A 17,216-nucleotide genomic window follows, 5' to 3' on the forward strand; every position below is an offset into this window, starting at 1 on the left:
AGCCCTGCCCCCGCCAAAAGCCCTGAGGCTGGAAGCAGCATTTGAATCTCAGACCACAAACACGGGCTGGGAGGATCAGGAGGTGAGGTGGGTGTGAGGAAAATATTCAGAGGTCAAGTCACTGGCTGGGAAAATGCCCAGAAAAGGGAAAAGAAATAAGACTATAGAAGGTTACTTTCTTGGCGAACAGGCATTTCCTCCCTTCCTTTCTGATGAGGAAGAACAATGCTTACCATCAGGCAAAGACACAGAAATCAAGGCTTCTGTGTCCCAGCCCACCCAATGGGCTCAGGCCATGGAAGAGCTCAAAAAGAATTTTGAAAATCAAGTTAGAGAGGTGGAGGAAAAGCTGGGAAGAGAAATGAGAGACATGAAGTCAAAGCATGAACAGCAGATCAGCTCCCTGCTAAGGGAGACCCAAAAAAATGTTGAAGAAATTAACACCTTAAAAACTAGCCTAACTCAATTGGCAAAAGAGGTTCAAAAAGCCAATGAGGAGAAGAATGCTTTCAAAAGCAGAATTAGCCAAATGGAAAAGGAGATTCAAAAGCTCACTGAAGAAAATAGTTCTTCCAAAATTAGAATGGCACAGATGGAGGCTAATGACTTTATGCAAAACCAAGAAATCACAGAACAAAGAGAGAAGAATGGAAAAATGGAAGATAATGTGAAATATCTCATTGGAAAAACAACAGACCTGGAAAATAGATCCAGGAGAGACAATTTAAAAATTATGGGACTACCTGAAAGCCATGATCAAAAGAAGAGCCTAGACATCATCCTTCATGAAATTATCAAGGAAAACTGCCCTGAGATTCTAGAACCAGAGGGCAAAATAAATATTCAAGGAATCCACAGAACACCGCCTGAAAGAGATCCAAAAAGAGAAACTCCTAGGAACATTGTGGCCAAATTCCAGAGTTCCCAGGTCAAGGAGAAAATACTGCAGGCAGCTAGAAAGAAACAATTCAAGTATTGTGGAAATACAATCAGGATAACACAAGATCTAGCAGCCTCTACATTAAGGGATCGAAGGGCATGGAACAGTATATTCCAGAAGTCAAAGGAACTAGGACTAAAACCAAGAATCACCTACCCAGCAAAACTGACTATAATACTTCAGGGGAAAAAATGGTCTTTCAGTGAAATAGAGGATTTTCAAGTATTCTTGATGAAAAGACCAGAGCTGAAAAGAAAATTTGACTTTCAAACACAAGAATGAAGAGAACCATGAAAAGGTGAACAGCAAAGTGAAGTCATAAGGGACTTACTAAAGCTGAACTGTTTACATTCCTACATGGAAAGACAATATTTGTAACTCTTGAAACATTTCAGTATCTGGGTACTGGGTGGGATTACACATGCACACACGCTCACATACATAGAGACAGAGTGCACAGAGTGAATTGAATAGGTTGGGATCATATCTTTAAAACAAAATGAAATCAAGCAGTGAGAGAGAAATATATTGGGAAGAGAAAGGGAGAAATTGAATGGGGCAAATTATCTCTCATAAAAGAGGCAATCAAAAGACTCATTAGTGGAGGGATAAAGAGGGGAGGTGAGAGAAAAACATGAAGTCTACTCTCATCACATTCCACTAAAGAAAAGAATAAAGTGCACACTCATTTTGGTAGGAAAACCTATCTCACAATACAGGAAAGTGGGGGATAAGGGGACAAGCAGGGTGGGGGGGATGATAGAAGGCAGGGCATGAGGAGGAGAGTGCAATTCGAGGTCGACACTCATGGGGAGGGATAGGATCAAAAGAGAATAGAAGTAATGGGGGACAGGATAGGATGGAGGGAAATATAGTTAGTCCTATACAACACAACTATTATGGAAGTCATTTGCAAAACTACACAGATATGGCCTATATTGAATTGCTTGCCTTCCAAAGGGAAGGGGTGGGGAGGGAGGGAGGAAGAGAAGTTGGAACTCAAAGTGTTAGGATCAACTGTCGAGTAATGTTCTTGCCACTAGGAAATAAGAAAAACAGGTAAAGGGGTATAGAAAGCTATCTGCCCCTACAGGACAAAAGAGAAGATGGAGACAAGGGCACAGAGGGATGATAGAAGAGAGAGCAGATTGGTCATAGGGGCAATTAGAATGCTTGGTGTTTGGGGGGGAGGGGATAAAAGGGGAGAAAATTTGTAACCCAAAATTTTGTGAAAATGAATGTTAAAAGTTAAATAAATAAATTTAATAATAAAAAAAAAAAAAAGAAAATTGTATGCTTCCATCTGCATTCAGACTTCATAGTTTTTTCTCTGAATGTGGATACCATTTTCTGTCATGAGTCTTTTGAAATTGTTGGTAAGATAGTTTTCTATACTCAACTGAGTGTGTATGTTATTCTCTCTTTGAGCCAAATACAATGAGAATAAGGTTCAAACAAGGCTTATACCCCACCCCCCAGTTTTCCCTTTACTGTAATAGATCTTTTGCTCTTCCTCATGTGAGATAATTTGCCCCATTCTACCTCTTTCTTCCCTCTTTTCCTAGTGAAATCCTTTCTCATGCCTTAATTTTTTTATATTATTTCATCAAACTCAACTTACACCTGCACCCTCTAGCTATGTATGCTCCTTCTAACTGCAGTTTCTTTTTAAAAATGTATTTATTTTTAGTTTTCAACATTCACTTGCATAAGATTTTGAATTCTAAATTTTCTCTCCCTCCCTCTCTTCCCCTTTCTCCAAGATGGTATGCAATCTGATGTGATACAGTTCTTAAGAGTTATAAGTATTATATCCCCATGTAGGGATGTGTAAACAGTTTAACCTTCTTGAATAATTTGTTTTCCCTTTCCTGTTTACTTTTTTATGTTTCTCTTGAGTCTTGTATTTGAAATTCAGTTTTTCTGTTTATTTCTTGTCTTTTTATCAGGAATGTTTGAAAGTCCTTTATTTCACTGAATAGTCACTTTTTCCCCTAAAGGATTATGCTCAGCTTTGCTGGATAGGTGATTCTTGATTGTAGTCCAAGCTCCTTTGACTTACAGAATATCATATTCCAAGCCCTCTAATTCTTTAATGTAGAAGATGCTAAATCCTATGTAATCCTGATTGTGGCTTCTTGATTTTTAAGTTGGTTCTTTCTGGCTGCTTATAATATTTTTTTCCTTGATCTGAGTAGAATTTGGCTAATATTCCTGGGAGTTTTCATTTTGGAATCTCTTTCTGGAGGTGAGCAGTGGCGTCTTTCAAATAATATTTTACCTTCTGATTCTAGAGTATCAGTCAGTTATCCTTCACAATTTCCTGAAAGATGCTGTACAGGCTCATTTTTTGAGCATGGCTTTCGGGTAGTCCAGTAATTTTTAAATTATCTCTTTTGGATATGTTTTCAAGGTCAGTTGTTTTTCCAATGAGATATATCAGATTTTCTTCAATTTTTTTCATTCTTTTGATTTTGTTTTATTGTTTCTTGATGTTTCATGGAATCATTAGCTCTCACTTGCCCCCTTCTAATTTTTTTTTAGTTTATTTAAAGTTTTCAACATTCACTTCTGTAAGTTTTAAATTTTCTCCCCCTCCTTTTCCTCCTCCCTTGCCAAGATGGCATGCAATCTAATATAGGCTCTACATATATATTCCAATTAAACATATTTTCACATTAGTCATGTTGTATAGAAGAATTATACCAAATGGGAGAAACCATGAGAAAGAAAAACAAAAACAAACAAAAAAAGAAAATAGTCTGCTTCACTCTGCATTCAGACTCCATAGTTCTTTCTGTGGATATGGATAACATTTTCCATCATGAGTCCTTTGGAATTGTTTTAGGTCCTTGCATTTCTGAGACCTCCCCCCCTTCTAATTTTTAAGGAATTGTTTGCTTCAGTGAACTTTTGTACCTCCTTTTCCATTTGGCCAATACTGTTTTTTAAGGAGTTGTTTTCTTCAGTGGATCTTTGTAAACCCCAAGTTAACTGGGCAGCCTCTGGCTGTCCAAATTTACCTTCCTTTGGAGAGTAGAAGCAAAGGGAGAGGGAGACAGAAAAGAGAGGATGAACTGAGTTACCCAGCTAGTTGGGTCCCCCTTCAGGCAGCTTGGTCTACTCATAGGTTGTGTTCGTCCTTCATTCTCAAAGCAGACCATACCATGAGAAAAATAATGACATGACTTGCACTTGACTTCTTTTGAGTGAGGGAAGGCTGTGCAGGTCACCAGCCTTACTTTCTCCTCTTGAGTCATCTGGATCCAGTGACCAGATATTCATCAGGATGACTGGAGATGACTCAGGATGCAATGGGAGACCTTGGCCTTTTTAGGCTAAGGCCTTTTCAGGTCCTCACTTAAGAGGGAGGTAACACCCAGTCCGTGAATGTCTTTTTAAGAAGTAGTCAGATAATGGCCCCTTTAATGAGCAAAAGAAAAAAAAATAACTATATCAAGCTGGGAGGGAAAGAGAAACAATTACTGCTGATAATCACCGTAAGCCAGGAGGGTCCAGATAATAGCCGTTAAATGGAGCTTAGGCAGGGACCTATGTGCTTTAGAGTGCACTGAATTTAAGATTTTGCGAAAGACAAGATGGAAAGGAAGGAAGCTGGGGCGGCGGGGGGGGGGAGAGAGAGAGAGAAAGAGAAAGAGAATTTACCTTCCTTTGGAGACCTTACATAACCCTCCTTCACTCAAAACAAAGTCAAGTGCAAGTCATGTCATCATTTACATCATTTTTCTGATGTCATGATCTTCTTTGAAAGCAGGATGAACACAAGGATCTTTGTACATCTTTTCCCATTTATTGTGTTTCCTTTTCCAAGCTATTGGCTTTTTATCGTGATTCTCTTGCATAGTCTCATTTCTTTTCCTAGTTTTTCTTCTACCTCTCTTATTTGATTTTTAAAATACTTGTTGTGCTCTTCCAGGAGTTCTTTTTGGGCCTGAGACTAATTCATATTTCTCTTTGCTCTTTTGCACGTAGACATTTTGTCATTGTTGTCCTTTTCTGAGTTTCTGTCTTAATCTTCTCTGTTGCCTTAGTAGTTTTCTGTGGTCAGGGTTTTTTTGTTTTGTTTGTTTGTTTGATTTTTGCTCATTTTCCAGCTTATTTTATGATTTTTAAAGTTGAGCTCTGCTCCTAGGATTCAGGGGCACCCTCCCAAGCTTCTTGTGTCTTTGGCCACTGGTGTGCTGCATCAGGACCTCTGGGCCTAGATGCTCCCCTGCTTCCCCAGAGTCACTGGGTCTGATTGTGCTTGCTACACTGGGGCCACCTGGCCAGGAATTAGAGGGAGGAAGGAATGGATCATCTCACTAAAATCCCATTGGAAGAGGACACACTCCTTTGGTGTATTGGACATGGACTTTGGATCAGATAGGTGTGCAGTCTGATAAAGAGTCCATTTTTTAAAAGTATGTAACAGAAAAAAAATGCTGAACTTTAGACTAAGGTGAAAATTCAAGTAGAGTGTAAATGGTGAAGGCAGCTGGCCTCCAAACAGATGAGTTAAGGAAGTCTTTGGATGAAGAGATGCTTTAATTCTAGAGCATTTGTCTTCTTTACCTAGATGACAGAAAATGGCACAGATCAGCTAGTGACACTTGAGATTCCACATGGTTTCACTTTTTGACTGTGTTCCAGAGAAAAGGATATAGCTGGGCCAGAAGAGTCATCAGCCAAAAGTGACAGTGGCACACAGCCCAGGCTGCCAGCATGGTGAAGATAATGCCTCAATCAGGACCTTTGGCAATGAAACAGGGGACAAAGATGACAGCAACCCCCCAGAACAGGCTTATCACAGTGATGGGCTTTGCCAGGCAGGGCAGTTTTTAACAGTGAAACACTGGAAGTGCCCTAGCAGGGGGGGAATGGGCTAAACAAAGTACAGTGTGTTAACATGATGGAAGCTATCAAAAGTGAGCATGGACCTATGTCAGCACCTGGAAATGTTTATATGAAATCTTGTTAAGTGAAAAAAAAGCACAACCCAAAATAGTGTGTACACAGTGATTGCAGTGGCGTTCAAGCTGGCATTTCTTTCAGTTAGGAATTTTTGTCGAACACCATTCTGAGAAGAAAGCCAAAGGTTTTACCAGACTGCTCAAGACGTCCATGATAACACAGAGATTAAGAAACCCTGGTTTAATAACATGCTGCTTAAGTGATTTGACTAAAATAAAGTTCAACATTCAATGGGGTTTTTTAAAGTCAAAATAAAAATGAATAAAAGCTGCTTGCTCATGTTACTCTTTTCCTCAAGGACCCTTTTATACTTTCTTTGATGGGTGGGCATAGCCGAAAAAGTCAGCCAGTTGTGGCCAGGCTGTGGGTTATGAGGCCTTGGGAAATGAGAAAGAAGGAATGACTGGGCCCCTTGCCTTCCGCTGTCCAGAGAGTCAGTGTAGACAGTCTCATGAGTTACAAAGCTGAAATCACCTTTTTGTGTTGTTTTTTTAAAGAGAAGTCCTCGCCCAGTGCTTCTCCTTAGCAGCCTTGCTTTTTCCTTCTTTCCTTAGTGGCTTGTGCAAATCCAGTCATGGAGAATTTGGAACATAGAACAGAAGTGGTCCTTCTGGCCTGTGGCTCTTTTAATCCCATCACCTACATGCACCTGCGGTTGTTTGAGCTTGCCAAGGACTACATGAATGCCACAGGTAAGGCTGGAGCCATGCTGGCCCATATGATTGCTTGGATTCCAGCCCAGGTGGGGCCTTCTTCCCTCAGCAGTCTTCTGTGGCCCTAAGTGCTGCTGAAGGAGAGCTCAGGCTGCTCATCCTGGTCTTTGAGGCAGCTTCTGACCTTCCCCACCTCACTTGCCCTTGCCCACTTAATCTCGTCATATGCCCTCCACAGACTTGCTCAGACCAAAGTGGACACTTCTGCTCCTCAGACATATCCTTTCTCTCCCCGACTCTGAGCTTTGGCTTATGTGATAGCTGGAGACCTAGGATGCCTCCGTTTCCCTTCTTCCTCTGTTGAATTCCTACCAAACCTCCAGATGCCATCACCTCAGCACAGAAAACACCTGTAGCAAGAGGTTGGACTCTCTTCTGTGTGAGGTGAGAGGCAGTGGGGCAGTGGAGAGAGAGCTGCCCGTGGAGATAGGAGACAGGCTCAAGGCTTGTCTCTGGCACATCCTGACTGTGTGACCCTGTCCATGCCCTGATAGCTCTTAGAATGACAGGCACACATGCAAGAGCTGGGAGGGGCCTCAGAGACCTCCAATCCCACCCTCTCCTTTCACAGAGGAGGAAACTGAGGCCTGAGGAGGGGAGATTGTAAAGGTCATAAGCCTCAGAGGCAAGGTTTGAACATAGGTCCTGTCACTATAGAGGCAGCCCTTTTACTTTGGTGCCAAGCAGCCTCCCTCTCAGAGGCTCTGAGTTGCAGAGCAGGTGATAATCTGCATTGGTGAAGGGATTTCCTCCCTGAGAGTTTAACACTATTGAAATAACAGGTTCAGTCTGGTGTGGGCAGGGCTCAGGGTTTGATGCTGAGAAGGATGCAGAAGAAGGACCCACATTTGTTCTTGAGGAATTTATGTTCTCATGTGGTGTGGGCAGAAAAGAGGTATAATTCCAGGTGGGTGATGGGTTCGAGGCAGGCATTCAGACAGATACTTGGGGAGGACGTAAAGGGTAGGTGACGTTTCTAGTTGGTAGGGGAAGAGGGACCAGTTCCAGAAGGCTGCCCTGAGGAGGTGATACCTAAACTGAGCCTTTAAAGAAGAAAAGGATTTGGGGAATAAATAGGAGGTGAAAGTGTGTCTCAGGCATGGGAGACGGTGTGCACAGTATCCACAGGTGGGAGGCTCCCCTTCATTCCTCATATAGCCCTGGCTTCTGCAGCTGGAACACACTTAGTATCTACTGAGAAATAGTCTGTATTATAGACACCTACACTGGTGCTTAATCCTCTAAATAGATCCATAGGCTCCTTGAATTCTGGGATGTCTTAGATAATTCTAATTCTTCCTGTCCTCCATTCTCATATCTCCCCACCCCCCAAGCAATTAGCCCAGTGCTCTTTATGGAGTAAGTACTTAATGAATGTTTATTGTTCCGCATTATATGCCTATCTGGACTCACTTAGGTGAAGATACTATTGAAGAGGCAGGATCCCCCTTTATCAGGGTATGTGACCAGTGAGGCTAGCTAATTTTTTAGTATACTTTTAGAAAAGGCTTTCAATCCCTGAAAATTCAGGGGTCTTAGCTTTAGGAGCCTTTGTCTGACCCACTTTGCAGGATTAAGTCAGTTGATTTAAGGCACTAAGCTGTGGATTTTGCCTTTTACATCCAATTTATAGTGTACTTTGCAAAACCAGAGGAAGAGGGTCCCATGACACTGGGCTGTGGGTGTGGAATTGTTCACAGTGAACGCTGGACAGCTACACGCGCAGGACTGGGGGATGGATGGTGGTCAGCAAAGTGCCCAGTCCTGGGATTGCTGGTGAAACATGCCCCCAGCCTGTCACTATGCAAGTAGAGGTCCAAGAGGGCAGAGCCAGAGCATGGGTTGGTTTGTTTGACTGTATTTCTTTATTACAAGGCAAGGTTAATGGGAGTTATTAGAAGTAACAGGAGTGTTAAAAAAAAAAAAAAGACGAGTCTCAATTTAACTAAAAGAGGAAAAAAAAATCCTCCCCTGGAGTCCCCTCCAAGCAGACCATCTCTGATTCTCACATTTGTTTAAAGTAGAAAATGGAGAGTAGACATTTTCTAAACGATCCTCTATTGAACTAAGGAGGTCACTTGTATGACCAGAAAGTATAAAGTCCTCAAGCACAAACTGGGGGGATTGTAGTCCAAGTGTTTCTGTGGGTTTCAGGGTGTGTGTGTGTATGCGTGTGTGTGTGAATGAGTGTGTGTGTATGTGTGTGTGTGTGTGTGTGTGTGTGTCTCACACGGCTCAGATCTGGGTGAGATCAAGTGATGTCTTCCCCAACATGGCTCCTAACTGCTGGAGAAGGACTTCCCCAAGGATGTCTGCCCATTCTTGGCCCACAGGGGAATCAGGTCATCATTTCAGTGACAGGCACAGTCAGGGGTTGCTGAGCTCTACCAAGCTGGAAGAGTCTGGTCCTTTCAAAGGAATCTTTTGGTGAACTATTTCCCAGGCTGAGGAGAAAGCTGCTGGAAGTCTTGGCAGCTTTGCCGTGTCAAGGGGCAGTGCTGGGGAAGGACAGCAGCTTTGTGGACAGAAGAAATTCCTGTATTCAGCTCCCAGCAGCTCACGGTGTGGCCTTAGGCAAACCACTCTCTGACATAACAGGGATGGAGGGACTAAGATGGTCTCTGAGCCCCCTTATAGTCTAAGTCTTATGAACTCCTTTCATTCTTGGGTCTTTTATGTCAGTCAAAGAGACTTCTGTCACTAAGTTCAGAGGCTCGTAAAAGAGTCCTACAGTTTAAAGAAGGTTGTTTGTCATTCCTGCTTCCTTGAAGGATTCCTTTATTATCATGTATGGGTACTCCCTTCACCAATACAGATTGCAGCCCTTCTACATCATAAAAGACAGTTTGTGACTTGCTATGACTTCGTCATGTTCCAGGGATGAACTTCCATGTATCTTAGCTGGTTTTTTATGTCAGACACATGGTTTGTCACTGGGCCCTGACTTGGAGCGTTTCCACTTTGGTAAGCTTTTCCTGGTGCATGAGTCCAGCTGATGTGGTGGCCAGGATCACCTTATCCATGATTTGCTATCAGAGTGTGGCAGAATTTTTGCTCACAAAATACTTGCACTGCATGAAAAATTCTTAACTCCTCTTCATTCTAACTCTGTTACCCAGGAGAATATAACGTTATTAAAGGCATCATTTCCCCGGTTGGTGATGCATATAAGAAGAAAGGCCTCATCAGTGCCCATCATCGAGTTGTGATGGCAGAGCTTGCCATCCAGACCTCCAAATGGCTGGAGGTAGACACCTGGGAAAGTCTTCATAAGGACTGGGTAGAGACGGCCAAAGTGCTCAGGTACATGTGGAGAGCTCACCCTGTTCCCCCCAGGCCTCTCTTAGGCCAACCCTCTGGGGCTCTGGCCCTCAGGGCATGCCCCAGTATCTGCTCCAGGCCAGCACATACCTTTTCAGTGTCCTGAAGCTTGAGGGTGACCTTTCTACAGTTGAAGCATCTCCCAAGGACCGCTACTTAGGTAGTTGTGCAGAGACCCACATCTAGGGGCTTCACACTTCCTTCCACAGTCACACAGTCTGTTGTCAGTTCTGTTTCTGTTTCACCCACAAATGTCCACTAGCCACTTAGAGAATTTCAGAGGCTTTCAGCTTTACCTTCTTACTCCCAGAAGGCTTGTCTTCACCTTCTTATCACCTAAAGAAAGATGATTCTTAACTATTTTATCTCCCTCTTCCTACAACTTAGGCCCTTTGGCAAAGAGGCCACCTATCTTCTGCCTCCCTGTCTTTGAATGAAAGCATTTCAGGTACATGCTTCTCCTCCTTTCCTCCTACAGAGCCCCCATCCTGCTTTTGGGTCACAGTCCTCATATTACCAGCCCCTAGTCTTGTCATTTCTGTCCCCTCAGTGTCCCCCACCCTCCTCTGATGTGAGGTATGATTGAATTTTGTTTCCACAAAAATTATATAAAATTGATGATGGCTCATGTAGAGACAAAACTGCTTGTATAAGGCTGTGGGAGGGGAATGCAGGCTACCTGGAAGTGAACATATCTACTACTTGTCTTTGTTCTGAAAAGGCCTCTTCCTGTACAACTGCCAGGCCTGACCTAATTCACAAAGAATGGGGATAAGGGCCATAAACCCAACTTTGTCGTTAACATATCTTCAAACCCACAGCTTTTGTCAATTCCCTTAGCAATTGAAAGTTCATCTCTATTTGTCTGCAGCAGGCAAGTAGACTAAACATATAAAGAGTAAAGGTTTAATCAAGGGGTGGGTTTTAGTGAACCGTGGAATGCTGACCAGTGGAGTTCAAGGTAAGAAATTCGAATCTGGAGGAAATATGAAAGACTCATGTAAACAGCATGGGGGCAAGGGCATGGCCCATCTATGCTTGGAGCCCAAGTTCTTTTTTTTTTCTAAATATACTCTTGGCCACATAGAATTCTTGGTTATTTCTAATGCTGAGCGCAGCCAAAGGCCATCCTGCCATATTCCTCTCCCTGCCATTCCACATTTGGGGCTTTAGAGTGAGCATGTACGTTTTTTAAAATGTCTATGATAGCTTTTGTTTTTATGTTGCCTTAATTTCTGAATATATGCTCTACCTTCTCCTGCTCATTGAACCATCCCTTGTAACAAAGTACAGAGAGAGAGAGAGAGAGAGAGAGAGAGAGGGAAAGGGAGAAAGGTAGAGGGGGGAGGGAGGAAGGGAGGGAGAGACAGAGAGAGAGAATAACTGAGCAAAACTCACCCTCAGAGCAACCAGTCACAGAGATCAGAAAGGAGGAATTTTCAGGGCCAGTTCATTGATTTAAAACATTTTTTTATTGTAAATGTGATCAATGTAAACAAGCACAAAAACCCATATGCAGAGAGGAAGACAAAGATGGCACATGAAGCTAGAAATCGCTCGGTTTTTAAAAAGCGCACATTAAAGTCACCGGCAACTCTAGCAAGGCCCTGATATTCTTTGCTGCCTTTCAAACTTCCTTCTGTTCTCTTCTGAGTATTTTAATCCCTTTTTGCTGCAAGTCTTTTCAAGTCAGCGAGCATTTATTAAGTACCTAGTGTGTGCCACGTGGAAATTCAAAGAAAGACACAAACAGTCCTTGCCCTTGGGGATCTCCCAGTCTAATGGGGGAGACTGAGTGTCAGTGACTGCATATAAACAAGATGTAGCCCAAAGGGAGGCCAGGAGAGGGAGGTAGAAGATCCTGGAGGTGATAGGGAGCCAGTAGAGTTGGGTAGGGAGGAAGGTGACTTAGTCAGACCTTCACGTTATGAAAATGACTTTGATAGGACTGAGCAGGGACTGGAGGCAGAGACTTAAGGCACAGGGATCCATCCGAGGCTACACCTTGAAAAATATCCAAGCCTCCTTCCTGCCCATTCCACCTCCTCACTTAATGTTTTACAGAACTAGAAGACGTTACCAGTTGTGTTCTGGGTTATGGGGCCATAAGTGTGCATCACTTTGGGGTGCACTTTTTGCACAGTCTTCATGCCCTGTTCTGTATCCTGGCATTCAGTGTAGTCTAGTAAAGACAGTATAAGACTGAGATGGGAGAGGAGAGTTTTGTCAGTGGCATCATCTTTGACTCTACTGCTGGGTACGAGATAGAATAACAGTTGTTAAATTTCCAGTGATGGTTAGACACATAAGGTGCTCCGGAAGCTATGGTAAAAACAAGCGCAACCTTTTACCTGGGGCCTGCCAGGGAAGAGAGGAGATGGCACTTCTGTCTGAATGTTCATGGGCTTCTCTCATTCTGTTTGCAGCTACCATCAACAGAGACTGGCAGCTAAGAGCTCTGACTACAGCCCACAGGCCTCTCCTTCCCCAGTCCTTCCTGGAGGGAAGAGGAAGAGGAATGGAGATGGCCAAGATCTCAGTGAAAAGAAGCCATCAGCACCACAAAAAAAGCGTGAGTGTGTTGGCTGGACCTTCCAGCTGGGCCTGTGACTGGAAGGAACACAGAGTCACTTCCAAAGGTCACAGCATCCAGGCAGCAATTTCCTTTTTCCTATTAGGTTTAATAGAGAGGGTGGAGAAGGGTGTAGATAGGTGTGTGGGGAGTGCTGTCAGTGCTTGATGGGAGGATAAATCAAGTCCACGTTCCAGTTGCTGTTTGAGAAACTGAGAGAAGATCTTTGTTGAGGTAGGAGACTATAGAGAAATTCCTAATAAAAGACATTCTGTCGTTCTTCTCCCCAGGTCCACCGCAGTTGAAGTTGCTGTGTGGGGCAGATTTTCTGGAATCTTTTGGTGTCCCCAACTTGTGGAAGCTGGAGGATATCACCACCATTGTGGAAAATTACGGGCTTGTGTGTATCACCCGGACTGGAAATAACGCCGAGAAATTTATCTATGAGTCAGATATTCTTTGGAAACACAGAAACAACATTCACCTGGTGAATGAATGGATTACCAATGACATCTCATCCACAAAGATTCGGCGGGCTTTGAGGAGAGGCCAGAGCATCCGCTACCTGGTGCCAGAGCCTGTCCAGCAGTACATTGAAAAGCACAGTCTGTACAGCTCGGAGAGTGAGGACAGGAACGCAGGCTGTATCATCGCCCCTTTGCTGAAAGCCAGGCAATAGGTGAGCCATCAGCCTCAGCCAGCCTTCGGGACTGCCTCCCCTGAAGGTGAAGTGACTCAGGTTTTAGCATAGAGGATCTTGTTTCATAAACAAAAGTTAAAAGTTAGAATTTAATAAAAATCACAAGTTTTGCTTTTTTATCTGAAGTTTTACCTTGGCCTCTGATGAATGACATAGTTTGAGATAATTTTTTATCTTGAGTTGACTTTGCCTGAGCCATGAGTTTTACCTCTTCCATGGATTCATCTAGCAGCCCCAGTACATTTCATCAGGAAGGAACTTCTCCAGCTTCAGGATGAGAAATTCCAAAGCCCAGTGAACAGGATAAGGCACATGCCATGTTTGCTGCAAATGAAAAGCTGACCTTGGGGTCTAGTTTGACTCTTTCAGCCAAGCAAAAGGAAACCATTGCTCTGTCGAAAACCCCTCTGGTTTCAGTAGCCTGCATTAGTCCAGAAGGACTCAAGAACAGGATTCTTAAAACAGTACTTAAAGTTCCATTGAACATCCACAGCTGTACAAAGTCTCTAACAGGAAGATCATGTTGAATTAGAATGCATGCACTATATGGCTTGGGATGGGGATGAGGCTGGCCCGGGGGGGAGGAAGACACAACTTCGAGTCACATCTGTGATCTTTGCTGGCCGTGTGACTGATCCTGGACAGACCCCCTACCTTCTCCAGCCATTCTTTTTAACACTGTTCAGTTACAGGCTTGCTGCCTGTGTGTGTCAGGCAGAGGAACTCACACAGTTGCCGTGTTCCATGTGCATAAAACATAGGTCTGAAGGGGGAAAGTAATTGCAATACTAGCTAGCTTTTATATAGTCCTTTAAGGTTTGCAAAGCTTTAACAAATATTACCTCACTTAATCTTCACATCACCCCTCTAAGGTAGCTGATATTATTAACTCCATTTTATAGAGAAAGAAACTGATTCAGATGGGTTAATTGACTTACCCAGGGTCACACAGCTAGTTTGTATATCTGAGACAGGATTTGAACTTGGATCTTCATAACTCTAGGCCCAGTGCTCCATTCACTGTACCATTTAGCTATCCCCAAAGCATTTAACTTAATTAGGATTAATGTGCCTAATATATCTTAGGGATAATATTTATGATAGCAGCCTTATAAGTTTGGTGATGTGCCCTTGAACATCCCTAATTTTCCTGTTGATAATCCAGGAACTTATCTGAAGTGCATTCAGTTTTCTTTCTTTTTTTTTTTTCCTAATTGATTGATAGCTTTTATTTTAACATCACCTACATTTCCTACTGTATCCCTGCAGCATTCTGTTTTCTTATGTTTTATTTTTCTCATAGAAATAATGGAATAAAATCAGTTTATCATCATCAGTGCTATTGTTTATAAAATAATGAAGTCAAAGGTTGTTGTCCTGGATCTGAGCTCATACTTTGTTCAAAAAACACTAGCATATTTTGAGGGTTGTTAGAAATGAAAACTCAGTAAGTCTCAAAAAGTCATTAAAGGAAAAAAGGAAACAGCTTTTTATGGCAGTCTTGGTATTTCCTAGCTGTGGTTTCCAGCTATGATAGAACTAAAAGGAATATAGTTCAAGTTTCCTAAAAAAACATCCTGGGATCAGGAGCCTTTTTTTGCACTTCCAGCCTGGTCTGAACTTGAAACAAAGATGGGAAATGAAGATGCTTAAACTAGACCCTTCAGCTACATCCTCCTCCGCAAAAACTACACTAAGTGTGTGTAGCCCATGGGAACCCTCCCCCCATTATAAGGACAGTCCTGGGGGGCCTCAGGACACCCACCTACTTCTTGATTTAGTAGACTGAGTCACTACAATTGTGTTCTTGCCTTGGCCCTCCCTCACACTAGTGAAAAATGAATCACGCCTGCCGGTGACATTGGGAAGCTCTGGCCAAGAAGAGGCAGGAGCTGTCCAGTCACAACCTCTGATTGTCTACCCTGAGAAGAAATGTACTCTCATCGTTTGGGAGTTAGATGAGATACAGAAACAGAACACTGATGCTCACAGCTTTTTCTTTCCCCACCTCCATCTCTCCTCAACTCTAAGGCCACAGTGGAGCAAAATTCGGAAGAAATATACTGCCATCTCACACAGTACAAAAATTCTGTTTCTCAGATCTCAGAAGAAAATGCTGCCATCTTGCAAAATACAAAAATTTTGTTACTCAGAAGAAAATTCTGCCAAATCCCACAGTACCCAGTGGTCGACCTTGGGACTCTGTGTGAATCTTGCGTGACCTCTTCAAAGACTTAGGCAGGCTGGAATTACCTTGTTATTGTGGCATTTCTAGAACATCAGCACACACTGTGTACCAGGAACATTAGCCAAGCTCATTATCTCAGGATGTTGCTAACTGCATGGCAGAGCCTTGGGTGTCCTCAAGGACTAAGTTTCCTGTCTGAATAATGAAGATTGTAACAATTATGTCCATAGGGCAATGAGTATTAATGAATGTCACAAGTTCACTTAGGAAGAGGGGGAAAATAAGCCTTTTTTAAAAAAAAAAACTATATTGAAGGATAGAGTGAAAAAATGTGAATGTGAGGGTCTGTTTTTCATAATGCTGGATTATTGGTTTGTTTTTTTCATAATTGTATAATTCAGGTAGGGATAAACTTGAGTAGTCTTGTGTGAGAAGAGTTTTCATATGTACATTGTTTGCTCATGTAATTGGCAATTTTGAATACAAACTTAAATAAATTGAATTCTGTTTTATCAAAATTTGGAGAAGATTAGAAAAATGATTTGAGTTTTATCACCTCCCTTCTTCTGCTATCTCCCATTGGGTGAGATTTATTTACCTTTCCAACCCCTGCCACTTCTTCCCACAGAAGCAAAAGACCCCATAGATTGTCTGAATCATCTTTCTAAAAGCACTGGGCAGTCTTTTGTGTCACAAGATTAGCTCCTTGAAACCATTTCTTGGAATCTTGTTAGATCCAAATCTAGCCTCATTGTCATGTTCATTCTAGAAATTGTTTACCTATAGCATTCAGCTCCTCCACTCACCACTGATGCCACTCAATGCAAAGGCATGGATTTTCATCTCTGAAATAGCGATTTCTTTTTGGTGTTTCCCACAGAAGGGAAATATTAAAGAGTGGTTTCCCAGATATGGAAAATGTCACCCACTTTTCTATGTGTGCCCTAAGAGGACCCTTTAAAGTTTAAACTATGCCTCTGTCAGTACCACCTTGAGATTAGAAGCCGTATGGTAGAGTAGTAAGAATACTGGCCTTGTGTGCGCTCTGAACCCAAGCTTCCTCCTCTGTAAGAGATGGATGGATAAGGGCTGGATGTCATTAAGTCCTTTGGCCACTTTGGATACTCAATGTTTCAGTGACTCAGACTGCGTCATATGAGAGTAAATCCCAGGCTCTAATCATCACTTACTGCTCCAAAGGACAGCAAAATGCTAATAATTAAACTGATGATTAAATCACCATAGTACATATCCAGGACAGAAACTGAATGTCATTTCAGAACAACCTCTTTAGCACATAAGTTGAACTAGACCAGGTAGATGCCCATAGAAGCAGCCTAACTAACTTAATCCTTTGCTGCCTTGCTGGCATTGGGCTCCAAGTGGCTGAATTGTATGTACCTTCAGGCATGGACAGTGGTCAAGCCTTACCTGAGTACAGGAAGAGTTATAGTTAGACTGCTTAGCACAGCATGATGGGGTGTATTCAGGCCAAGAGAAAGCAAGAGTTCTGATAGGAATGTGGCCAGGACCCCCTTCTCCAGAGAGAGGTTTTGGACCCCATAAAAGGCATATCCGAACTGCAGAGGAGTGAACATTTTTACCTCACTGTACCTTTCTAAACCCCAGTTTCATAATCTATAAAATAGCATTAATAACATCTGTCTTACTTGCCTCACAGGGTGACTGTTGAGGCTCAAATGAGCACTTTGCAAGCTTCAGAGAACTTAATATGACCCTGTGTGCAAGTCCGACTTTGCTTCAAGGTAATGGGGTATAGTTCAGAGAGTGAGGAATTGTGCCAGAAA

General features: G+C 42.7%; 1 protein-coding gene across 2 annotated transcripts in view; it reads left to right on the top strand.

Moving 5' to 3' along the window:
• NMNAT1 (nicotinamide nucleotide adenylyltransferase 1) overlaps nucleotides 1-15,926 on the top strand; it is a 42,874-nt gene extending 26,948 nt beyond the window's left edge. For both annotated transcript variants that reach the window (XM_072608806.1, XM_072608805.1), the window contains 4 exons: nucleotides 6,469-6,606; nucleotides 9,747-9,930; nucleotides 12,375-12,520; nucleotides 12,811-15,926. In XM_072608806.1, coding sequence (XP_072464907.1) covers nucleotides 6,489-6,606; nucleotides 9,747-9,930; nucleotides 12,375-12,520; nucleotides 12,811-13,199 — 837 coding nt within the window. In that variant the 5' untranslated portion in view covers nucleotides 6,469-6,488 and the 3' untranslated portion in view covers nucleotides 13,200-15,926. The remainder of the gene's footprint in view (nucleotides 1-6,468; nucleotides 6,607-9,746; nucleotides 9,931-12,374; nucleotides 12,521-12,810) is intronic.
• The last annotated feature ends 1,290 nt before the right edge of the window (nucleotides 15,927-17,216 follow it).

This window comes from Notamacropus eugenii, chromosome 5, assembly GCF_028372415.1.
Source record: "Notamacropus eugenii isolate mMacEug1 chromosome 5, mMacEug1.pri_v2, whole genome shotgun sequence".
Classification (NCBI taxonomy): domain Eukaryota; kingdom Metazoa; phylum Chordata; class Mammalia; order Diprotodontia; family Macropodidae; genus Notamacropus; species Notamacropus eugenii.